The sequence below is a fragment of the Charadrius vociferus genome, unplaced genomic scaffold (genome assembly GCF_000708025.1).
Source record: "Charadrius vociferus isolate BGI_N301 unplaced genomic scaffold, ASM70802v2 scaffold413, whole genome shotgun sequence".
NCBI lineage: Eukaryota > Metazoa > Chordata > Aves > Charadriiformes > Charadriidae > Charadrius > Charadrius vociferus.
In genome coordinates, this window is record NW_009647738.1 from 2,567 (window position 1) to 29,872 (window position 27,306).

Here is a 27,306-nt window from a genome sequence, read left to right on the forward strand (position 1 = left end):
TAAAGGCACTTTTTTTTTCTAATTGTTTGCAGCCTCCAGAACATTTGAGTCTCTAACTTATCCGCTGTGTGGATAATGGCAACTCAGGCTCTTTTTCCTTTGACAATTAGGATAAACTACAGTAGATTATACACAGTATTTTAAATTAAAGCCTTCAGGAAATGACAAAGGTGATTCTTTGCTTTGAGTGCTTTAGGAGAGTTATTAATTTCAAGCTGCAATTTGGACCTAAATTTCCAGGGTTCACCCTGCAGCTGCCAGCTTTCATTTTCCTTTTAATGGATTTTCTTTAAAAAAAAATAAAATCGTGGTGCGTAAATTCTCTTTAACTTCTTTTAATACTTCTCCCCCCCTCAATTTCACCTCAATTATGTAATTGAGTATTTAGATTTGTAAATTGGTAACAGCTACCATGCAGAAAACTCTGTGCAAGATAGCATTATAGCTATGGTAGCTACTGCTCTAGCTACTCTGCATTGCCCACTAATTATAAATACCATATGACATCCTTCTGTTTTATCCAAAATTGTATGGATCTCATCCTCCTATATCCTCAAAGAATTTTCAGATGTTAGTTTTTCCAAAGAGTAAAAATAGGTGGAAAGAAGATACCAGTGGAGAGCACTGTCCGTTGCTTTTTCTCTGAAGTTCACAGTTGTACCCCAGGAGCTTCACTGCAGTTTTGAATTCTGGGGAAAAAGCTTTTGCTTCAGCCAAATTACCTGTTATAGTTTCTCCTTATCTAGGGGGCCACTGCTTCGTTATTCAAATAAGTGTTCTAGAGAAATCATTCCAGTGGAAGAATTTCACCAAGCATTCCTCTCAACACTGACAACTACTAGACATATTAAGATCTTGCCACTGTAAAAACTGCCATACAATGTACCAAAAAGAGAAAAAAATAAATACTGGAGACATACCAGGCTACATCTAGCCTGCTGAATATATGAGTTCCTCATCTATAATGACTTTTCAATGTGTTGTAAAACGATCATGAGGTTACTGTGCAAATGAACATTATCTTTAATCAAAAGACTACTCAAGTCTTTCAAGGAGGAGAGCTCATTTCCCCTGATTTAAAATACAAGCCCATCCTCCCCCAAACTAAGAATCCTCTTCCGAATAAAAAAAAATAAAATGTCTTTTATAAAAGCCCTAAGCACACGGATAACACATGCATAAAACCTGAAGATGCTGCAATCTCAACCGAAAGGAAGTATTTTGGACTTCTAATACCTTACAGCCTCTTGAGACAGTGCTCTAGAAAAACTTTTACGATTTCCTTGGTGATATAATACATCTCATTTATCCCTTCAGAGTTTTACAGCTTCAAAGAGTAATGTCTCCAATTTAATTAAAAATCTCATGTCTCTAAGTAAAGATCCCAAGTCACTGGAACAGTCAAAGCTTTCATGAAAACAAATGCAATATTCATGTTACTTTAATCCTTTAATTTCTTTAAAAAAAAGGAGAAGGGGCTATGTCAAGGTTGCTCCATCAAGTTGAAACATTAATTCAGTATGTCTTACTTCCTACTTTCACTGTAAGTTTATCTTTACTCTGCTGTTTCATATTTTCTAACAAAATATTTGATATTAATCATAAGTTATTTATTAAACTGTCCCCAAGTCCCCAGATTTTTCTCCGGCAATATTAAATTTACAAAATAAATCTTATACGGAAGTAGCATCTCCTTATCTGCAAACTCAATGTCTATCTGTCTGAGGACAAACAATTTTTTAGGACAAAGTTTTGTCAAGCATGAATATCTAACAAGTAAAAGCAATCTGCATAAAGCTTCCAGATTTGCATCCACTATGGCTCTGCTTCCTGGCCACTCCACAACAACAACAAAAAAAGTGTAAAAAAATACCTGTTTCATCCCTGCATAGTAAACATTCATCTTTTCTTCTTTTAAACAAATTATTTAGAAGATGAAGGGAAATCTCACCACCTGATTCAGCAGAACTGTGATCTTCAAAGCTTTATTGTTCTTATGCTAAAATTGCCTGACCAAAGAAATGTTAACTAGCATACTTTAAGGTTTTTTCCAATTGCTTTCTCTTATATAACCAAGATCTACAAGGTTCTTCTAGTGCATGTGTTTAAAAACTGGTGAAAAAAACCCCTACCTTTTATTTTACAAAGAAAATTAATGGATAATAAATCCCTCCTTTAAAACAAAGAATCAAAACTCCTAAACATATTTTCTGGTCTAGAAGGCAAAGTGGAAGCCAACAAAATCATACCATTACGACACAGAAATTTATTTTTCCTCATTTTCATCATTTAAACATTTTACAGATGCACAATGGTGCTGCAGTTTTTAAAATATCCTCTTCCCATCTAGTTTATCAACTCTTGCCCCATGCATATGACAGCGTCCTTTTTCCTAACGGTTTGTCTAGTTTTACTTTTCAGTGTTTTACATTGATGTGCATCTTCCCTATTCTTAGTTTACAGCCATTTTGCAGAAATTCTTTTTCTACCCCTACAGAGTTGTAGGTCCTTGGTTATGATTCTCAGTGGCTGCTGACACTGTACCCCAGCTTCTACAACCAAATTCACAATTCTCTTGAGGGCCTGTTTAGCTGTCAAATTTGGGGTCTCAATTTCTTCTGTTTTGTTCTTATTCAACTCTAACACAGACCAAAATATATTTATACTACATAGACTATAAAGTGGGTTTGTACTGCAAAGAAAAATATAAAATTTTGATTGTCTTCAAATTTTTCCATTAATTATTCCTAGATTTACTTATGGGTGCCATGACTGGAAGCCATTCTGCCTCACTGTCATGGTTTCAGCTGGGACAGTTGACTTTCTTACTAGCAGCTGGTATAGCACTGGTACTGGGACCAATGATGTTTTACATCTTTGTCGGCAACATGGACAGTGGGATTGATTGCACCCTCAGCAAGTTTGTTGATGACACCAAGCTGCATAGTGTGGTCAACATGCTGGAGGGAAGGGATACCATCCAGAGAAACCTGGACAGGCTGGAGAGGTGGGCCCAAGCCAACCTCATGAAGTTCAACAAGGCCAAGTGCAAGGTGCTGCATGTGGGTTGGGGCAATCCCAAGCACAAATACAGGCTTGGCAGAGAGGGGATTGAGAGCAGCCCTGAGGAGAAGGACTTGGGGGTGTTGGTGGATGAGAAGCTCAACACGAGCTGGCAATGCACGCTTGCAGCCCAGAAGGTCAACTGTATCCTGGGCTGCATCAAAAGAAGTGTGGCCAGCAGGTCAAGGGAGGTGATTCTGCCCCTCTACTCCACTCTCGTACGACCCCCACCTGGAGTTTTGCGTCCAGCTCTGGGGTCCCCAACATAAGAAGGACATGGACATGTTGGAGCCAGTCCAGAGGAGGGCCACAGAGATGATCAGAGGGCTGGAGCACCTCCCCTATGAGGACAGGCTGAGAGAGTAGGGGTTGTTTAGCCTAGACAAGAGAAGGGTCTGGGGACAGCTTATAGCAGCCTTCCAGTACCTAAAGGGGGCCTACAGGAAAGATGGGGAGGGACTCCTTCTCAGGGAGTGTAGTGATAGGACGAAGAGTAATGGTTGTAAACTGAAAGAGGATAGATTCATATTAGAAAGAAATTTTTCACTCTGAGGGTGGTGAGACACTGGTACAGGTTGTCTACAGAAGTTGTAGATATCCCATCCCTGGAAGCATTCAAGGCCAGGTTGGATAGGGCTTTGAGCAACCTGGTCTGGTGGCAGGTGTCCCTGCCCATGGCAGGGGGGTTGGAACTAGAGGATCTTTAAGGTCTGAACTCTAACCATTATATGATACTTTGACTCTATGGCACCGAATATACCTTTGGTCAGTTGGGGTCAGCTGTCACAGCTGTATTCCCTCCCAAATTGTTACGCACTTTCAGCCTACCCTGTGGCGGGGCACTATGAGAAGCAGAGAAGACCTTGATTGCTTAGCAACAACCAAAACCACCAGTGTGCTATCAACACCATTTCTCTTCCCAAATTTTAGTGGTTGTCCTATGTTTACAATAGCAATGGCCTAAAGGAGGCAGGCAAGTTCTTGGCAGAGGTAACAAGTCAAAATTTCTGCAAGAAACAAATTTCTACATGAAAGTCCATCCTCCTCAAAGAATTTGTATTCATTAATCAGAGAATAAAGAGTTTAACATTAAATACGCTATACATTCATGTGGGAGAATTTTGGAACTCTCAAGAAACATCTGCATTTTCCTTAATTGAAAATAGATTAGGTACTCAAAAATGAACCTTACTCAATGGAGAAATCATCATATATTATAACTGAATAATATAAATTATTACTGTACCTATTAAAGTTGACAGAACTATTCAGTATTAAAATAGATGGAACTAAGGCCACATGAATACATCAAGAGCAAGATATTTACAGGAGAATTAATCACATCACTCTCCAATACCTCAGTGCTACTCACCGTCACAACTACACCACTAGATACTCCAACTACTTGATCAACTAGCAACTTGAGCTGAAAAAACGATCCTTTTGAAAGGCCTAAATTTCTTCCTCGGAAAAGCACTGAAATCTCAGTATATATTTAAGACTTTGTCTGAAAGAATACATCCATCGATACTGAACTACTTTTAACATCATCCTGTCCTGTGACAACTTCAAAGGCAATATCAACAACAACAACAAGAAACTCTGGTAGAACACTCCACAGGGAAGGCAAACCTACCCTGAGTCACTATGCCAACTTCATCCTCCACTCTTCCACCCCGGGACATTTTACATGCTCCCCAAATCCATAAATGTAGAACCCTGGCCCACCTCATGCATTCAGCTACAGGACCCTTCGTCAAAAATTTTCAGGATTCAGCAAAACTCTCCTCAAACTTCATTACCACAGTCGTCTTGCCATTAATCTCTTCATGTTCCACAAGCTATAAAATTTCTGGATTTTTCTTTACTGCAGTAAACAACTACTTTATTGCTCTCTTTTCTGTCAACAGATCCTCTACACCACTGGTACAAATTCTCATTCTGGATAGTCTAAATTATTTGTATCTAACTAAACCCCGAGAAATTGTTCTCAGCTTGAATTTAGCTTTGACATCAGCTGCTTATTTTTCTGTTGTAAAGAAGAGCTTGAGTGCCTGAAGGTTTATCAGTATAGTGAAATTGAAAACTGACATCCTACCACATTCAAAAGAAGTAAACAAGACATATACAATGTAAAATCATTCTATTTACACTGGAAATGTAAGCAACAGAGTGTATAATAATGGCTTAGCATCAAAAAGCCAACTTTTTGTGTAATTGATTAGGTATGAGATTAATAATTCTGTTTAAGGCTGGGAAGGGAAGCGGGGTCTGTTTCGAAAGAGCTGAATTTCAAACTTCTGTGATAATTTACTTCTATTTTACTTCAAATTATAAAGGGTTTTTTTTTGTTTATTTTGTTATTCAGGACATAAAAAAATATAGTAATATCAAATTCCAACACCTGAATGAAATACAACTTGTTTAAAATTCTTCAGAGTATAACATTCAAGTATGCCACCAAGAAATCAGTGAATTTACAGACCATTCCCCCAAATATTTCCAGCACCAGAGACTATAAAATTCTATTTTTGGAAGAGTAATTTAACAGTTACTATAACATATTTAATTTGTAATCCCTACAATTGTTAAAAGCAATGTTGGGAATGTCCCTCTCAGTTTGTGTTAAAAGACATACCATTATCCTTATAGAAGTACCTCTCTAAAAAGAAACTCAGGAAACATTTCTGGTTCATTACAGGTTTAGGTTTCCAATTTTCATAACCCTCTCTATTTCTTACTTATTCTACTTTTTGTCTTAGAGAAGTATCTTTATTCTGAGAGATAATGGATTCCAGCATAATAAGGAAAAATATAACACATTTTCTCTTCCATAGGTATAAAAAAAGTCACGTAGACTGTCTACAACATAAATGCTGATATCTGAGCTTGTCATCTTGGGCTCCTTTTGAAGTCAGTGAACAACACAGTCACTTACAAGACGTGATTCATCTCATTTCAATATACGTACCTGAAAAGGTCGCAGGAATTTTGTTCTGAATGTGCCAAATTCTCTCCATGCACATAGTCTAGATGAAGATAAACTAACAAGATCACTGTGCATTGCAAATATTCACTAGGTGCAGTGATGAATGATAGATGGCATAAGAAAATCTACCACAACATTAGGAAGACGTTCAAAAGAAACAAATAAAATATACAAAGGAGGTCCATGGAAGGATAAAATATACTAACTTGATTATGCTGCTTTTGCTCTTGCATGGCTTCCCAAACAGCCTGGTCAATCTTCTCTTTATGTCTGTCATGCTCTGCTTCCCACATTTTTCTTTCTTCTGCATGAATCTTTTCCATATTTCTCCTCTCCTCCTCTACTGCTTTCAGAACAGCCTCCCGCACTACTTCTTTTTCAGCCTTTGAAACAAATCAAGTACAAATAAATGACCAAAATACCCAACGTGGTTGGCTAACTCATACATATTACTTCTTCTAATGAGATCTATAAGCTGACAAGATATGGGATATAAATATTTTCACTTCTGAGCTTAAATTTATCTTAAGGCGCAACCAAGCAGGTATTACCACTGGAGAATGACTTCGTAGTTACAGAAAAAAAAAGGAAAGTTACAAGCAAGGACCTTATATTGTGTTTTCAGTAGGTGGGAATTTATCATTACTTGTTTGCTTAATGCCAACATAAAAAAAATGCAGCAGAAGTCACGTAAGAGTTGGTAGATCATGGGCCTCCCTACACTGCTTGATATTCCCATATATAAGATATTACTGCTTTTATCTTCAAGTATCTAAAGGCCAAAAACAGTCCAAGCATTTTCTGTGGCAAAGTAGTCAACACATACTTAAAACAAATGTGTCTTCCCTCCCAAAGCTCCTTAGCTATGCATTCTACAAGTACTCTCTCATCTTTTTTCTTCCAGTGTTTATAGTCAACCATTACATGAAATCATCAGAAGACACACACTGAATTTGAAGTAACGAGGACAGCTCTACACATACTGAGCCACATAAATATATGTATCAGCAAGACAATCACTGCATAATATCTACACATAAATAATGGCAGGCTGAAGTTCAAAATATACAAACATGGACTGACAAACCACCCCCCACCCCCACTCCCCACCCCCAACTTCAATAAGCTTACAGGTCATTCCAATGCCCTTTGGTGGTGATTATGGAACTGTTTAAGTGAAACTATAAATGACAAAAAAATACAGGGTTCCTCAAATACCTACAAATATAAATAAAGCTGTTTCTTGCAATTCATTTGGACCCTTTTTTTTTATTTAGACATTTAAAAAAATATAATAAAAATGTAGGTTAAAAAAAATGCCCCATTGAATTATTTTATTATATACACATTTTCCCCTAGATATCAACCATGTAACAGATGTTTCTTGTGTTACTGAACCATATTCAGAGAGGCACTCAGCTAGTGTGCATATACTACATATGAAGATATACAGGAAATGATAATATAGCCTAATCAACTGTGCTAAGTAACATACATAACTAATTTTCCCAGATCATTACATGGAACTGAAATCTTGTACTGGATTCTACATTAGTATGAGAAATGAAAGATAGCTTAACATTTATGAAATTATTGTCCTAATCCAAATGCACTTAATAATGAAATAGACTGAAGAAATCATATTTAAAAAAGTAAATACTCACTTTTAGTCAAACATCAACTTATATAAAATAAACATCAACTTATATAAAATAATTTAAAACCTGTTAAAACATCTGAATTTTTATATGATTTGTAAAATAGTTCTATCCTCATTGAAAATGAACATATTTAACAAAAGTTAAATAAGACACAATGCTGTCTTAAGATCATCAGTTAACCCTGCTACCTATCTCTTCAAATCAAGTTTTATTGATGTTAACTGAAAGATCACAAAACCAGATAGTTATGTAACACCAACAACTGAACTGCAATATTGTCACTTCTTGTTATAAACTAATTCAGAGGCTATCTTAGATAGAAGTTACATAGACTATCTGTATTAAGGCATAGGATATAGCAGATATGTTCATGATTTATAGAATTAGCTTCATTTGAACACAGATGAGAACAGAGTTTGACCAATTTAAATATGAAACGAGTTGCTGAACTTGGCATTTGTAATGTCACACACAGAATCCACATTGCATGTCTACTACTTAACAAGAGATACCTTTGCAGCAGCTGCCATAGCCTCCTTACTTCTTTGTCTTTCTTCATCCAAACATTTTTCAAGCACTTCCTGTAAATGTTATGAAAAATGAAACTGCAATACACAACCAAGAAGTGACTGAAAACCATTTCAAACAGTCAAAATGCTTGAGAAAGCTTCCTCTGCCTGTCAATGATTGACAGGATCGTTCCCAATGAACACCATGGTGCAGATCAGACACCCTTTTTTTATAAATAAAAGTAATACCTTGTGTTTTTTTGACTGCTGCATCAAAGCTTCTTCTATCTTTTCTGATAACACTTCCTTCTCTGCTTCCAAAATGCTGAGAAGGCGCTGATGCTATTGAGAGAAAACATCCATATTATTGTAACTGGTCTGCTAGTAAAACAGACAAAAAGAACTCATCCAAGACACTTAGGTTTGTCAGTTGCTTACAAAATGACTTAAAATGTAGATTCAGCTAAATGACATATACAGCACTCCTTTAATTGATTTCATGACATGAAAAAAAAAAAAATCACAATAGTAAGAAATCTTTAGCTTCCCTGCTATCTGAGTCTGAAGAGTATTAGGAAAGAAGCTGAAAAAAAAAATCACCATATAAGAGCAACACTTACAACATCTATAAAGATAGTCTAAGTAACACGACACTTTAAACACTTCATTTAAACAGCTGCAGAATTTAAATGATGCTTGTGCTGCCTCTGAGTTATATGTATAGAGGGCAGAAGGCAAGTGTATTTTTTTCAACCATTTGTGACACCATGAACAACAAATAACAACAAAAGAGAATGCTGCTTTCTTCTAATTTTCTTGTAATCCAAAACATTTTTTCAGGGAGAAAATGAACACCAAAAGAAAGTGACCAAGTAGTCTATATGTAGACATATAATCCCTCACTGTTCTTAATCACAGCCCATTTATCTGTTTTTCACTAAACCTAGTAAAGCATTTGAAAGATGTGGGTTTCGTCTGTAAGAGCTAAGCTGTTTTCCAAAACTAGAAATTATTACTGGAAATTATTGATGTGGTGTATTTGTAATGAGATAATTGCTAGCAAATCAGTACACTTTGTAACATGTTATTTAAGAGATGATCTATTATAACCTTATAGTATCAATACCTAATAATATTTTAAAAGATCACCAAAAGAAAAGTGTAATAGTAGAGTTTTATATTAATAAAAGTGTATATAATGAAGATAAAATTTTTACACAAACACTTATGCAGGCAAATACGCCTTTCACCAGCATTTCTAAGAAAGTCAGCTGTCACATGAATTTTATTATGTTTTAAAAATTAAGTGTCTCTAATGGCAGCTAGAAATACATTACCAAATTGCAATACTATGTTCTGAAAAATATTTTTTCATTTGAAGAAAAGAATAGAAAACTTCTAGACTGCTTTATAAAATAAAACATCTATCTGCCCTTCCAGGATAAATATGTAAAGAGGCATTTCCTTGTGAATTTACTTAAAATAGGTCTGAATGGAGTAGACATATTCTAATGGAAAACACCTGTGGAAGGACTGGTGAAATTCACATCATGGTTATACTTAATGATGTGTAACTAACTTTTCTTGTAGACTTGGTATTTTCAGACATTAGCTTTAATGGCAGTTAAGAGAAATTATTTTTTCCCAGTAACTCCTAGGTGAAACAATAAATGGATTTTATTAGTTAAATGATCTCCATGACTCTTCACTTGACTGACTGCACAGACCACAAACCTGTTATTTCACTTTCATTTGAAAGACTGGCACAATGGAGGACAAACATATGCAAATATTTTATCAGACCTATGCCACAAATCAAAGTTTACTAATGTAAAAAAAGATTAAAATATTGAAACTTTACTTGCCTCAGTCAAGAATCAGCAAGGAACTTTCTAAAGAGAGTTCATTAGAGAAAATCACCCCTATTTTAAAAACACCTACAACAGAACGGCAGTCAACTTGTTCAGCAAGATTAGAATTCCTAATGTAAGATTTGCAGGCATTTAATTCCACTTTGACTCTGACCATCAGATTTCTAGGTTAGACACGAAGACCATGTATACATATTTCAAGTTGCCATAATGGGCCAGCTACCAGTTGTATTTTACAACATTCTCCATGGGACTACAATTTTCAGCCTTTAAGCTTCAGGGCAGTTTTGGAAATTTGATTTTACATATATGTAAATATGTATAGACAACATTCAAGCCTATCCTGGAAGTCCTGAAACAGTGCAGACACTTGCATTATTACAATACAGAACATGTATACACGGCCAATGGAGACAAGTAACGTCTGTTCTCCCTGCAGACAATATACTTTCATGACTACAGCCTTCTGCATGACCCCAACCTCCCTACACAGCAGTTTACTTTTCATAAACCAGTGGCAGACCTAGAATCCTGAAAAATACAGATATTGGGACCAAAACTTTTTTGTCATATGGAAACCTGAAAAGTTCTGATCTTTAATACAGCTCTGAAGTAAAAAATGTGTCTCCTTCACTGCAATAAGAGCGCACCACTAAATCCAGAGATCAACTCCTTGTACAAAACAACAGCTGGACATACCAGTTCCACGGAGATACAGCATACCAAACAAATGGAAATATAGACAGCAGTATAAAATAAATTAGTTTGCTTCTTCTGGAAGCAGAAAGGGAAATCTTTAAAATACAATATACTGCTTTTGCTTGCCACTTAAACTACAAAAAGAGTTGCCCAATAAATAAACAATTACCATAAAAATGAAGGCTGCTGTGACCGCTATTTGCAGTATGATTACTTTAATTGACCTTAGGATCTCCTGTTTCCTGGGTAGATTAGAAAATCTATATGGTATTACATGTTGAGTTTTACAGAATTCACAGAAATTCAGTAAGAACTGTATGAAAAATTGTATCTGTGTATAGAAACACACTAGTTCCTATTTTTCCAGATACCAGAGGTAACTATTTGTAAGCACACTTAGAATTCTTTCAAAATAAAAGCTAATGTCTTCTGGCATATTACAATACAGCATCTTTTACATTACATAGCATCCCAATATCTCATGGAAATGTAAAATATATAATTTCAAGACTGTAAGCCTTTTGTGAATAGCTCAACATGTCCTTCCCTATTATAATGTAAATGTTTATTCATGTGGAATAATCCTTCCATAAATGGTTACCTTCGTATCTGAACTTCCAAGAGTTCATATACCATCATAAATGTTGCAACAGCTGTCCATACAACTCAGTAAAGCGAATTCTCTTGTACTAGTCTTAGAGAAATAACTTGAAGAACTGTTTATTTGGCTTCAGAATTTATATTTAGCAAAATAGTTTTCTTTTTCAGATAGAAACATACCTTAAGCTATTAAATTACAGAAATGATATGAAAAGAAATAAGTAACTGGAAACAGACAAAGCAGAATAAAATATTATGTGAACTGCTATTCCCTGAAACAGGTCTGGGGTCCAGAAAGCCCATATTATATAGTAAGCACAGATACAACAAAAAGGATGAAAGCTTCCATTCTGAATGTAACTAATAAGCAATTTAATTACTTCTCAAGAACTTTTATTTTTTTCAAGGTACTGTACTCCACAGTAGTATTACCCTCATACAGAGCCATGGAATCTTCTTGAAAGCTGTGCTTATTAAAATGATGTAAAGACAGCTCAGTGCTATTATTAATCTATTTTATAGAAAAGAATGCACCGCCTTATCATCTGAATTCCTTTTTACAGCAGCACAGATCTTTCAAAGGCATACTCAGGTATCTAGGTTATGCATAACACATAAGCAGAAAATGTGAGAAGTTAAGCATAGTAAAGGCTTCTGCGCATTCCCTCTTCTGATAGCAATCAGGGAATTATTAGCTATTTCTGTATAATGACAGCATTCTGACAGACTTTCAAAAAAAGCAGTAATGCAAAGGAAATGACTAATGAATGTATGAATAGATTTCCAAGCTGTTAGTTTAAATGACATCAAGCTATTATAACCCCTCTGGAACTAGTCTTTAAATTAGGGCAACTAGCTTTGTACTTTAGATTTTAAAATAATCCCTATACCTTCTAAGTAGAGGTTATTATATAGCAGAATTAGGTACATTCGTTTTCTAGATGTATACAGAATGACTTTGGACTCTGGTACTAAATGGCCACAATGAACTTTACATACAGTCAGTGCTTCCTCAGTTGGCCTTTCAGATGAAGTTATTAAAGAGAGTTGAAGGTTAAAACATAAAAACATATGAAAGCTGACAGTTTCACTTCAGCACCTATACATTTGAGAGCTTCCAAATGTTCTTGCATTTTTTAGTGAACAGGAAATAACAGCATGTTTTAGGTTCATTTACTTGGACTATAGATTTTTGTTCAACTGTAGTAAACATCTCTTAACAATGCAGACCATTGCTGAATTAAAGATCAAATACGCTGAGATAAATGCCTATAGGTTAGCAAAATTATTTCCTAACCCCCTCCCTTCCTCAGCAGGACTAAAAGCTATAGAAAGAATGCAAGTTTGCTCCTGGAAACTGTGCTAAGGCACATGGAAAATAAAGAGGTGGTTGGTAGCAGCCAACAAGGCTTCACTAAGGGCAAATTGTGCCTGTAAAAATTTGATGGCCTTCTATGATGATGTTACAGTGTTGATGGATAAGGGGACAAAAACAGATGTCATCCACCTGGACTTGTGCAAAGCACCTGACACTGTCCCCTACAACACACTGCTCTCTAAATTGAAGAGACATGGATTTGACCAACAGACCACTCAGTGGATAAGGAACTGGCTAGACAGTTGCACTCCAAGAGCTGCGGTCAATGGCTCCAGGTCCAAGTGGCATTCCTCAGGGCCAGTTCTGTTTAACATCTTTGTTGGTGATATGACGTGGGGATTGAGTGCACCCTCAGCAAGTTTGCTGTCAACACCACACTGTGTGGAGCAGTCAACATGCTGGAGGGAAGGGATGCCATCCAGAGGGACCCAGACAGGTTTGAGAGGTGGGCCTGTGCAAACCTCATGAAGTTCAACAAGGCAAGTGCAAGGTCCTGCATGCGGGTTGAGGCAATCCCATGCACAAATACAGACTCGGCAGAGAATGGATTGAGAGCAGCCCTGAGGAGAAGGACCTGGGGGGTGTAAGATAAAAGCTTAAATACCTGCAGCAAATCACTTCTCATTAAGGAGAAATCATTTTCCTTCTATTTATATTGCACTTTTCTTTCTTTACCTTGATGGTCTCCTTCCTTACCGTCTTCTAAATAGTGTCAAACAGGCATTCTTGGATAGGGAGGGATTAAAGTACACGTGAAGCGAGGCTCAGATCACACATTCCCATCTCTAAATTATGACTTGACAATATTCCTCTTTTCCTCCGTCTTCCTGAGGAAACAGTATCAATCAAAGAGACACAACTGGACATTCTGTGTAGTGTTTTCATGCTTGGATGTAGTTAAATGGGATATGTTTTCCTGTGGTCCTTAATTATGTTAGTCTGCATATTTTCCCTTTTGATTCATGTAAAAGAAGAAAAGACAAGGAATCTGTCAGCACTATGAGGGTGGTGAGACACTGGAATAGGTTGCCCAAAGAAGTTGTGGATGCCCCATCCCTGGAAGTGTTCAAGGTCAGTCTGGTTTGGCCGGGCAACCTGGTCTAGCAGAAGGTGTCCCTGCTCATGGCAGGGGAGGTGGAACTAGGTGACCGTTAAGTTCCCTTCCAAGCTAAACCATTCTATGATTCTATGAATGAATCTCATTCCGTATTTCCAGTTTCCACAAGTAAGAATTATGAACACGTTCCTCTCTCTTCAGACAGTATTAAAGGAATAAAGGAAGAACGTTGAGACTTAAAGCACCACTCTGAGCTATCTATACAATGAATTTTGATTCCCAAGCACTGTAGAGGCCACTTTCTTTTAGGCTTACCTAGATGTCAAAGTTGGAGGTGTCCTGGCAATTGTACGTGTCAAGAAGATATTGCCCATGCTTCAACAAGGAAACCTAAAAAAGCCTTCAAGAAAGAGTGATCAGCCTCCTATAAGTAGACTAATGAGTTCATCAGACCAAACAGTCCTATGAAAAATAATCAAGTCTATTCCACTTTTCCTGTAGAAGTTATGTTGGAGACCTACATATGGAGCCTTACTTTTGGAAAAAAGCCCCTAACCTGTGTAGACCATAAGACAGCGTCCATGAAGTTTTTAAATGGAAGTTGAAGTGCAGGTTTCCTTTATTAATCAGCAATCCAAGAACCAGAGAACAGGAAAGAAAATTCTAAACATGTTGGAGCTTTGAATCCAATATCCAGATGTTATTAAAGAATATACCTTACTGACTCTCTGGAGGAAAGTGCAAAAATGAGAACCGATGAAGTTTTATGACTACAGATAATCTTAAAAAAACCCAGAAACAACAAAACAAAAAATGTCCTGAACTAGAAATATGGTGGATGAATCAGTGTGAGGCCAAAGAAAAATCTCAGTGAAAACTCCACTTTACTGCAACAAGAAAGTTTTCAGCCAGTGTAAGTTTGCTAGGCTGCACATTCACATTGTGCACGTTATCTATAAAGCACAGTAGACAGCAGAACACTATGCAGAGATACTCAGACAGATCTAAAAACCTTTAGCTTAGGTACAACAAATAGTATAGGTCTTTAATGCATCACTTTGAACTAATTTCCAGAGCCCAGCACCCCTACCTAGCCCTGTTTCTGACAAATCTATGATTTGCTTCCTTTTATTCCTTAGACTGGGTAAGAGTGCAAAATTCTGAAAAGCAAATTGTAGTGGGACATAAGGGTCCAACGAGACACAAAAAAGTGTTTTCCAATAAAAGAAAAAAAACAAACTTTTTTAAAAAGTGGTATTCTAAGTAGAAAGAAATAGTAGCCTTTCTACCCTACTCTCTGGAAAGTAGCAAGAGAGAGTCAAGTAGAGTCTTCTGAAAATCAACTTAAAACAAAAGGCATTCAAAAATAGGTTATAATGTTTTCATCCCTGCAAGTTCTCTAGGCAATGGTTCCAAATGAAAATTGTTTGATGTAGATTCAAATACAAATACAGAGGTTCTGTGGTTTTTCTTGATTCCTGTAAAAAAGAAATCAAAAAAATCTTTCTTTTTTTCCTGGAATGTGAGTCACAGAAGACATTGTAAACAGATTTAATCACAATTGCAACTAGTCAGTCTGTTTTGTTATTTTTATATATTAAATTTATTTCTGGAGAATCATGACATTTTTCTTTCAGGTAAGCACCTTTTGAATGATTACACAGTATATATTATAATCATTCACAGAGTGAATGAAATAATGCAGGATAAGAGCTATTTTACAGCTAAAACACTGTATTACAGCTATTAATAACTAGTTCTAATTTAGTACAGCTATAATCCCTTGCATATTCCTATTTATCCTAAACTGCAAATTTAAAGAAAAACAGAAAATAGTGTGTCTTGCATTAACTGAAATGCTTTTAAAGAATATATAATTTCTTCCTCAGCCCCGTACTGTTTCATTTAAAAAGAAAGGAGTACAAGATTTCATCCACAACTGAGGGTGCTTTGCTATAACTAGTAGGCATGCAATTTATGTTTCTGCAGATTGGTTCCTTCACAATACTGAGTAAATCATCATGCACGGATCACAAAATTCAGTATGGGTAAATACATTTTGTTAGCTGCTCTTCATAGCTTATGTAAAAGTAGTCAGTTAGATAATCATTCAGAAACAAAACAGCAAACAACATCACAGAACAACCAAAGTTAATATGAATATCCTAATACTAAACAGAAAAAAAAAAAAAGCTTGCATTATTTGTAGTATCACTGCAACAAAATAATGATATTTCACACTTTCACAGTCTTTAATCTGAGGAAATAATTTTCACTCACTAATGAAATTACACTTGGAACCTTCTTTTAATGGCATCACTCTGAAAAACAGTATAAGACATGTATATCTAATTCACCTTCAGTGAATGACAAATTTGTCTTGTAACAAAAAACTACTGAATTTTTTAATCTTATGAAACTGCATTGTCGTTAGTAGTTTAACAGAAAAACAGGCATAATAAGACTTCATCTTTCATCTCCAACATAAATATATATTTTTTTGTACCTTCATTACATATGGACATAGAACAATCCCTGTCCCTCAAGATTTGGAAAAAATTACCTTCAGAAACATTTAGCAAATGTTTCAGTACTTCATTCATCAGTACAAATAATAAACCACTGGATTGGTCTTTTTAAGAACTCACCAATTCAAATTTGTTAACCTATTTTAACAAGACACCTTCTTAACCCACAGAGTCCTACTTTTATTTCTGTCTCTCATGGAGGAATCTAACAGTAGGAAGAAGTAACACGGGTCGTGGGAAACATTACCTCTGTGAGGGAGATGACAAAACAAAAATACAGTTATGGCATCATGATTTTGTGATGTTATCAAAACATATCCATTTCTACATTCTATTCAAAATATCCTGAGGAAAAAGGCAACCTTATTAAAACACTAATAATAGTTTTCTGCTCCTGTAGAAAGGCTAGCTATATTTAAGAGCATATTCTTTTATACTGCACCTTTTCTTCACCACTGCTAAACTATGCTCAATTCAAATGACAAGATCTGGTAGTCATAACTGGTTTCATACACTGTCCTCACTATCTGTGGCATCTGACTGTTTGGCAGTGCAAGGTGGAAAATCTGTCTGAAGAATTCCAACATCTGTTACATATTTCCACTTCCTCAAATTATAACTTATTACTGCATGGTTGAACTGTATCTTTTTGCCAGTTTGAGTTCCAAGTGGCGAACAAAGCAGGAAAACTTTTCTAAGAGAAAGCTCAGGAATCAGTAGAACATTAAACAAGAAAAGTTAAACAATGAAAATATAAAGAAAAATTATAATAGAGGTGATAAAATAACTAAGCCTATATTTCTCCTCAGGGTTCCACTGAGCAGTACGCAGACAGAATGTAAACTGTATAATTTGAGGCATATCAGAGGCTGAAATTAAGCTTAAAACATTCTGCTGCATATGTGCTTTATTGTTTATAAATAAAATAAGAAGCGATACAGTCATCCAACAATGAAAATACTTTTCTCAGAAAGCATACACAGTGATAGAGACCATTAAAAAAACCCCACAAACTTTGAGATCCTAAGGACACAAAGGTAAGGAACTTCAGTAAAAATATGAGAAAAAAAAATGAAGTATTAATAAGCCCTTTTGTTTTTGTGATCTAATTCATTTCACAGTCTGTATGAGTTCTCACAGGATTGCTCCATCTATCAGGAAAAGCAAAATGAAATTAACTCCTAAAATATGAGCAATATAAATAGCAAAATGTTCAGTAACGGAAGACAGCAAAACGGAAGAAAAAAAAATTTCAACAATAGCCAACAGAAAAATAATTGAGGAGAAAAATCATATTATATTACTTAGTCGTTCAGTATTGACAAGAATTGATGATATAATTCGTAACAATTAAGATTTTAAGGAAAATTCTTATATAAAAAAAAGGCCGAAAACAAAAATCCTGCGTAAGAGCTACTTTCAAGTGGAACTTGACAAATTCAAGGAAGCAAATGTAATTTCCAAATAAGATTTTTGGTTGAGACTCTGAAAGTATCATGGCTGAATTAACAGCGCAAAGGGACTGCAAAATCATCTTCTAACTAGCTTGTGATAGTGGGTAGATTCAAATGAAGTTAGAAGACTCTGGCAAGGATTTAAATTTTTTCAAAAAATGGATATGCCTTTTTGGATTTTAGCAATGTAACTTTTCCTTTGGGAGGTAAATACTAAGCAATACTGGATACAAAGTCAACACATACAAAACCAAAACACAGAGTGAGGATAAATCAAAATTTTTCAGGATTTAAGGAAAAAAAAACCATCCCAACCAAACAAAAAAAAAGCCTTCCCAGCATAGGAATAGCTGATTCTTGACCTTTTCACTGCAATTGCCTCTACATGTGCAGAAATCATAGAAGTATTATGAATTTAGGAATAAATGACTCAATTTGACAACAGGATTCTAATAAATACTTCCCCCCCCCCTTTACATAATCAGGAACCACCAGAGAATAAAGAAGTTCTGAGAAAGTCTAACTTTGCTTTTGGCAGAAGAGTGGCAGACCTGAAACGTCACATCTAGGTGAACTATGTTTAAGGATGAGAGGTTAGGTGCAAAGTGAATTAGATGAAAATGTAGCGGGAATGACTGATAGGAAGTACCTAGTTTTGGAGGGAATGAATAAACAATTATTTCCACAGCAGCAAACTGCAAGATTTCTGGGAACTGAAAGGAAATGCCAAAAGAAAGGGACATGATAGAATTTCCAAACTTATCATAGTTGGAATAAATGAACCAGAAAGGTTATGTCCACTGCATTCTTCATTTTTTCAGTCTGCAAGTCTTCAGGATTATTAAAGTACCGACTACTCTCACTGCAAAAATTGACTAATGTCTCCTAAAAAAGTAAATATTCAAAATTCTCCGAGAAATTATTTTGCATATACTTCCTTCTACAGCTTCCTTCTACAGCAGGCATTAAATAGCTTTCACAATTACTATCATTAGGTGGGAAAAATATCAAATGTTTATAAGAGGGGAAAAAATAAAAAAATCAAATTTAACAAAATAAGCATTATTATATAAACATGCTGCACATTATGAGTAGATATAAAAACAAGATTTGAAATAATAGAAAAGGATACTTTCTGACTGAGGAACTAAGTCGCTGAATAAAATAGACATTTTTTTTCTGGCAAACAATCAATCACTTTCTATGCAAGACAAGTAATATTTACATTTGACATTTCAGGAATTTTGGGGCAACTTACTGGTACTCTTCACAGAAGGCTATACAAAACACTTCAAAAGGCATCATCCCAATACTGGAGAAGGTAAGGAATCTATCACGTTCCAGAAGCTCATTACTATTGTCACACCAGTTTTCTGCTTCTCCACAAGCTGTTTTTGGAAGCATCATACCTTCAGAAAACTGAGTTCTAGCAAATGGAACTTCTATTCTGACTGACCTTTCAGCAAATTGTTTTCAAATTGAAACTAAATCATTACTTTTCTGAGCACGTCTCAAGAAAAGGGCACAAGACTTCATGCACCATCCAACAAGTTTTGAACTACTATTTATCATACAAATGACAGCCAACATCATGATAAAGTAGAGTGGAAAAAGAATTAAGGACACGGGACTAACTCTACTTATCTTAAATGTTGTTGCATCTACAAATGCGAGATTTGTTTCATAGCTTCACATAAAATCATCAAGAAAAATATCAATATGACAAAGTGCAGAGGAAGCATTTAAACGAGTTCTTTCCTTTTCATATGACACTTCCAGTACTGTTCTCTCTCAGCAATTGTACTAGCAGCTCCTTTGGCTTCTTAAACTATGGAAAAAGTTTCAGCATAAAATACTCTATATACAAAGGAAAACTGCAGGCTACACATCCTTATGGCACATCCTCAAGGGTTTACTGAGTAGAAGAAAAGAAGTCCAGCCCAGGAAAGGAATATGCATGCAACTGAACTACAGAATTAAAGACTTCTATTCCTTGTCTTTTCTTCTTTTACATGAATCAAAAGGGAAAATATGCAGACTAACATAATTAAGGACCACAGGAAAACATATCCCATTTAACTACATCCAAGCATGAAAACACTACACAGAATGTCCAGTTGTGTCTCTTTGATTGATACTGTTTCCTCAGGAAGACGGAGGAAAAGAGGAATATTGTCAAGTCATAATTTAGAGATGGGAATGTGTGATCTGAGCCTCGCTTCACGTGTACTTTAATCCCTCCCTATCCAAGAATGCCTGTTTGACACTATTTAGAAGACGGTAAGGAAGGAGACCATCAAGGTAAAGAAAGAAAAGTGCAATATAAATGGAAGGAAAATGATTTCTCCTTAATGAGAAGTGATTTGCTGCTGGTATTTAAGCTTTTATCTTACCTTAATACACAGATCATTGACTTTTTTAACAAGAATATAAAAACCAACTTCAATATAGTCTTCATTTTTAACACCATCTACTTTGATTAGTAAGACAAATTTCTGATACATCATCCTTTCTAGGGCTTTCAGTGAAAACAGGTCATTCCTTTTACATTATCATGCTCATGGTATAGCAACCTTAATGAGAAAATTCCTTACAACCTCCTAGTCCTACATAGTAAATACTTTTAAATAATAGATGCTTACTTACTCCATCTTTTTATGGTGCCTTTTATGGTCCATGCTTTTTAAAGTTACTCAGTCTCTATGTCTTCTCTACGTTCAGAACAAAAACCTACTTTGATGTTTGACCAGACTACTACTACTACTATTCAAACACTGGAAAACAGGGAAAGCTGAAAGACACTCTATTCCACATACTGAAGTACAGAACAGCGAAATATTGCCAGTGACCCCTGCCTCTGTCAGCTGCATTCAGCATCCAGCCCAGGCGACTGCTTAGTTAAAAAGTCTCAGTGATGAAACCATATTTTTCCATAAGTATGACATATGTTGAATTAATTTATATTATATATATACATATAAATTATATCTATATATAATTTAAATTATATACATATATATAAAAATTGCTGCTCTTTCCCACTATAAATCAAAGTATGCATAACCTGTAGGACTTTTCCATGCCTCATTTGTCATAAAAGATTGCAGGCATTTCCTAAAGAAGGTAAAACTATGATCTAAATTTGTCATTAATCTCACTGAGGATGAATTTTACTGTCAGATGTCTGGTTTGGTTTTGGGTTTTGTTTGTGGGTTGTTTTTTTTGTTTTTAATTTAAATACTTTACAAGATACATATTGTTCTACCCCATGTGTATCTCACTTCTAGCACTGACCAATACCTGACTATATTGAAGCACTTTTATTAACTTGCTGTTGTTATATCTGCCTTCATTTTCTGAGTACTAAAAATTTCTATTCAAGTTTGTTAATCATGTTTTTCAGTATGTATACAGCACATGAGTTAATCCACAAGATCAAACTTGGTGTTCATTTTCAGAACACAACATCAAATGTTTGTGTCTCAGAAAAAGATGAGGATGAAATTTGTGATTTTTGAACTTGTTTATTAAATGGAATATTAATCAACTTGATGTATAATCATTAGTAATTATTTCAGCAATCTTAACTGTTAGCACAGAACAAAATCACTTGAAGAAAAACAAATGTTAAAACAAACATCAAAGTGTACATTTAAGAATAGCTGTATTAAAAAAAATAAAGACATACTACACATTTTTCAGACCTCTTGCAACAAAGATTTACGAGTGAACAAAATTTGCCAGTATAAATCCTATTTGATTAAACCTGGTAGTTCTACCATAAGCACTCACACTTGTCTACTTGCTTAGGATTCAAAATCCCAGTTTTGTATCACAATTAAATGTGGTAAACTTTGCTTGAGTTGAATGAGAATAGACTTGGAAGTTTGTGAACAAAATGTAAAACTTTTCTGGAATCCAAAGGGGGCGTTAAATGTAGATATTATGTGAACTGGGCACTGTGTTATGTCATAAGTAGTCTCCTGTCCTATGACCAAGAATATGTTCCTTACATTGTTGTTATCTCCCCAGGTAAATCTGAACCTCTTGAACATGTTTTCACATTTCTGTCCCCACCTTCTGGTTTGCGACGCAAATGTAACAGATCATGGGAGCAATATTTTTGCTCAATCTGTAAGCACACCCTCAAAAAATTTTCCTATAATGCTTCCAGATTTCATGAGATGGACTCCTTCTTAACATTCAGAAAATGATATCAAGTCACTAAACAAAATGTTAATTTCAGAAACAAAAAACATTTTCTTAAAATACATTTTTACTTGCTTTTTAGGCGGAGCTTTATGGTAAGCATAAAATAACTGTAGTTCTGTGCAATAAACTCCTCATTTGTGATGGAACAGATTTCTCAAAACTATTACATCTTTCCTTCATACATTTACACAGATGCTTGCATATTTAATATACGTTTGCACTAAGTGTTAATTGACATGGTCAGAACAGGGAAATGATTATAAAATACTGTTGGAAATGGTGGAATACTTGAAGTGGACTTTTGATGTATTTAGATCTAATATACCCCAAGAAAAACAAATAAACAAACTATTATCCTTTTAGTAGAATTGATGCTAACAGTACTTAAAAGGTAACTACTAATACTGTTAATCGCAATGTAAACAACTTCAGGATGCTGTAAGCAAATTAGCCTTTTTTCTTTTTAAACTTACATACTGATGTTCATTATTATTTTGATTGAACAGCTGTACTTAAGTCAAACCAAAATATTTTTAATAACAAAACAGGTTTACACTGTTCAGATACTCATCAATAACTGACGTGATTCCAAATACCTGCTATGCAGTGTGCTTTTACTCAGGTCATGTTAAACGAGCCAATACAGGCCTACTTATGTGTATATATTTCTGAATATTATGTAATTCCTCGTAGCTACGTTTTGGGTGTTTTTTATGTCAGATTTCTATGAAATAGAAATAGGTTTGGACAACAGATGTTTGTATCTACCATCTAAGAAGCATCGAAAAATTTGGACAAAAAATTTGGACCAAAAGCTTGTGCAAATCCTATACAATTAAATCATGCATTTAACTACATAAATTAAAAATAATTGCACATTTTCTCCAAAACTACAGAAAATGGCAGCTGTTAAAGGACTAAGTATTAAGTTGCTCTGAGACTTTTTCCTCAGTGCTACACTTTTCTTGAATCTGTTCTAAGCAGGTTTAAATGTTATAAAACACCTTTGATCCCAAGAAATGAAGAGTCATTATTTACTTTGCATTTTTTAATACTTGTGTTTACTGTAGTGCTGAGAACACACGGTGAAAAATTGTTTATTTTCTTTGGTGATCATATATGTTGGGGTTTTTTTTCAAACAGAAAAGAGTTGAAACTAAAAGAAAATCATGCAGATTTTTGTATGTGCACATCCATACCTGAGCATTAAGAAGTTCTTCACATTTGTGAGAATGTTTTTCAATTGCTACTATATACTGTTTTTCAATAGCTGCTTCTTGTTGTTGAACTGTAGATTGTAGCAGTGCCTGCAAAAAGAAAACACAGAATTTTCAACAAAGATATAACTGGGATGCTTATTGGTAACTGCAGATCTACTAATACTTGCATATAACCAGAATGTGGAATGCTGTTATAAATTTGGAATGTGCAACTAATCAAGTACCTTTCTATGTAACACTACCTTGTTTTCAGTAAGGACTGAAATTTTTTGGATCTCAGATTTCTTATACATAGCCTGCTTAAAAGAGAGCAGTACACAGAAGATAGAGAGGGAGAATATTTCTGTTAAATATACTCATTTTAGTGGGACCACACAAGAAGAGAAGCATATGAAAGCTGCTGAAGAGAAAAAAAAAAAAAGAAAAAAAAAAAGCCAGACATATTTCCCTGGCTGACAAAACTCCACATCCTCTCGGCACAGTGCAAGATCCCAAGGGCCAAGCATGATCTTCACAACCACAAGTCAAGTAAAAGCAGATGGATATTCTGAGTAATTTAAAACATAAAAGAAGGGCCCCCCAGGAAGTTCACACTCAAATGTAAAGCAGTGGAAGTCAAAGTACCAAGACAGTAACACAAAAATGATAAAACTAGGAACTCTCTGTGTGTGAACATGTATGCATGCGCACGTGTATATTCACATGCACTTGACTGAACTCTGCAGAATTTCCAGCATCTGAACACACAAAGAGAAATAAAAAAAAAAATTAAGATATGTGAAAAAAGAAATTACCATTTGAGGAATTACACTCAGGCTTCCTTAAACAATGATGGTATTTTAACACAGGATTTACTTAACTCATGCTTTGCAAGTCTTTTTCCCTAATATTATAAAATATTTATCTCAGTTTCCAAATATTCATTTGGCTATTTATACAGAATATAGCAAACTATTTTTAACTAGTAATCAATATAGTGAAGTAGTTGAAATTACTGTGTTAAGTTAAAACAGACGTAAGTTTTATAGAAAAAAGACCTTTGGCCCAGATATGGACAAAGAAAAAAAAAAAATCACCTTTCAAACAATCTTTATTTTAGAGATATATTTACTTCATGTAACATAACACACCCATTAAATACAATTTTGAATACCTTTTAAAAAAAACGAAAATGTATACAAAAAAGCACCACCTGATAATTTTTGAACTATCTTTCCAAATTTTCCACTAATTAGCCTCTTATGCCAAAATCAGTGTTCTTCAGTAATGCTATAGTACGGCAGTAGTTTTCAGCACAGGCTCAGAAAGCCGTAAAATGTAAAAAATGGTGCTTAACATATATTTTAATCAAAGTGTAAGAAGCGTTTACTGGTGTTTGCAGGTGATTTAGCTAGCTATAAGTTTACTTTCATAAAAGCTAATTTCTTTCCAACTAAATTCAGTTCTTTTATTGATATAAATTCAGGCAATTACAAAAACTTAACTCTCAAAGAAGTATAACTTCTGTATGCGAAATTTTATATGTTAAATCCTACTGTGTATAAACTAGAATTGCCCCATGTCACTAGCAAAAAATAAGTCTGTACTTTGGGGTACAGGGTTTTTTTGCCTAAACTATTGTGACAAGAATTGTTTCCTGTCACTGGCACAAAATAAAAAAAAATCTCAAATTCTGATCTTGGGGAAGACAGTAAACAGAATGGTCATTAAGGCGGAATGCTGTTTCTAAGATAGCTTCTTGCTCACACCAAGGGTTGAGTCACTTTATGCACTTTACAGTGCAGACTTAACTGGTGACTGTTAAATTCCTATTAAATATTCTAAAGAGCTTTCAGTCTTCAAGGAAATAATTATCATTCATTGGATGGCACGTACAGGTTGCTAACTTTTTAAATTTATTTTATTATTATTATCTTCTTTAGAAAATACATAAAAATCTACATTCAGAAACAAAAGCTGTCCTTTTCTATCATACACACTACTAATATAGTTTAAATAGTACCACAGAATTGATTCTGTGTTTGACTATTCCACTAGTTGGCCAAGTAAGGAGACAGACAAAAATCCCCCTATGTTGCACAGTACTTCAGCGATAGCTTCCATGTTGTGCCATAAAAAAAATGTCCAGACAAAAATGTTTAGTTTCTATGGAGAGATGCAGCAGATCAGCCAGTCAAACAGGCCTTTAAAATACAGAATAAATTATTTATGCCAAGGCCTAAATCTTTTCAAGTCACTTAAAAGAAGATGAGGTGTGTCACACAATACCCTGAGATAGCAATGACTCCTTATTATAAATATAAGGTTTTCCTTTTCAAGACGAATCTAAAGATTCTCAGAACCTTATGGTTTTAAGATACGCTTACAATCAAAACAGAATGCTGAGCTCCAATTTATTTTAGGGTAGAATGTTTTTATTTGCATGCGAAAATTTTTATGCTCAGGACTGATCATAATTGTCAGTACTGCCAGGTAAGGCACTTGTATAAAACAGAAAGTCTACGCTTCTGAGGTAGGAACAGAAAAGTGTCATAGATAATTGGCATGACTAGACAAATGTATCTTGACCTTTAAATTAAGACTTTCATTCTTATCATTGAAATCATATCCCATATTTAATAAGTTATCAGAAATAAGACAATTTTTAAAATAAAATAGAAGCCAAACTTGACAATTTCCTTTAATTCTAATCAAACATGCAGTTGTTGCTTAGGACACTACTATGTTCATTGCATATATCCTACAACTGCCTGGCACCAACTGACTATAAAAAGTAAATATAAACATAAAGGTGTCATAAGACACTGTCTTTCCAAGATTGTAAAAAACAAACAAACAAAAAAGAAAACAGAAAACATGAAGTTTAAAAATTACACCATTTTCTTCTTTGTCTGATCACAACCACCACTTAAAGTTTCTTGATAGGGTAAATACAGCAGATATGCATGATATCCATACAAAGCTTTTGCAGATTTCAAGACAATCCACTACTTAAATTACTAATTTTTAAAAAAATACTGGTTACCTAATACACTAAACTAAAACATACATTTAGCTATTTGATGATAGGCATCTCTAACTTACATACGGACAAACGTGACAGTTGGAGGCTGTCTTGCACATAGTGATCATGAAATGATAGAGTTTTCGATTCTTGGAGAAGCAAGGAGGGGGGGTCAGCAGAACTGCTACCTTGGGCTTCCAGAGGGCAAACTTTGGGCTTTTCAGGAGCCTGCTTGACAAAGTCCCTTGGGAGGCAGTCTTCAAGGGCAAAGGAGTCCAGGAAGGCTGGACGTTTTACAAGGAAGTCTTAAAGGTGCAGGAGCAGGCTGTCCCCCCGTACTGAAAAATGAGCCGTAGGGGAAGAAGACCGGCCTGGCTGAACAGAGAGCTGTGGTTGCAACTCAGGGAAAAAAGGAGAATTTATGGCCTTTGGAAGAAAGGGCAGAACACTCATGAGAACTACAAAGATGTAGTGAGGCTGTGTAGGGAGAAAATTAGAAAGGCGAAAGCCCAACTAGAACTTAACCTGGCTATTGCAGTTAAGGACAACAAAAAAAAGTTTCTATAAATACATTAACCATAAAAGGAGGACTTAGGATAATCTCTGTCCTTTAGTAGTCGACGGTGGAAACATAGTGACCAAGGATGAGGAAAAGGCTGAGGTACTTAATGCCTTCTTTGCCTCAGTCTTTAACAGTAAGAGCAGTTGTTCCCTGAGTATCCAGCCCCCTGTTCTAGTAGACAGGGAGCAGAATGAAGTGCCCCTAAACCATGGGGAAACGGTGACTGACCTGCTCCAGCACCTAGACATATGCAAGTCTACAGGGCCAGATGGGATCCACCCAAGGGTACTGAAGGAGCTGGTAGAAGTGCTTGTCAAGCCACCTTCCATCATTTATCGGCAGTCCTGGCTAACTGGGGAGGTCCCAGTTGACTGGAGGTTAGCAAATGTGACGCCCATCCACAAGAAGGGCCAGAAGGAGAATCTGGGGAACTACAGGCCTGTCCATCTGACCTTGGTGCCTGGGAAGGCTATGGAAGGTATCATCCTGAGTGTCATTA

The 27,306-nt window shown here is 35.4% G+C and overlaps 1 protein-coding gene across 1 annotated transcript in view; it reads right to left on the minus strand.

Annotated features, from left to right (window-relative positions):
- Positions 1 to 6,258: 6,258 nt before the first annotated feature.
- The window catches only part of CCDC91 (coiled-coil domain containing 91), a gene marked incomplete at its 3' end in the record, with an annotated part of 81,922 nt that continues 60,874 nt past the window's right edge, over positions 6,259 to 27,306 (minus strand). The window contains exons 7-10 of the mRNA XM_009881876.1: positions 23,221 to 23,328; positions 8,472 to 8,564; positions 8,226 to 8,294; positions 6,259 to 6,435 (exon numbers count right to left, since the gene is read on the minus strand). Coding sequence (XP_009880178.1) covers positions 6,259 to 6,435; positions 8,226 to 8,294; positions 8,472 to 8,564; positions 23,221 to 23,328 — 447 coding nt within the window. The remainder of the gene's footprint in view (positions 6,436 to 8,225; positions 8,295 to 8,471; positions 8,565 to 23,220; positions 23,329 to 27,306) is intronic.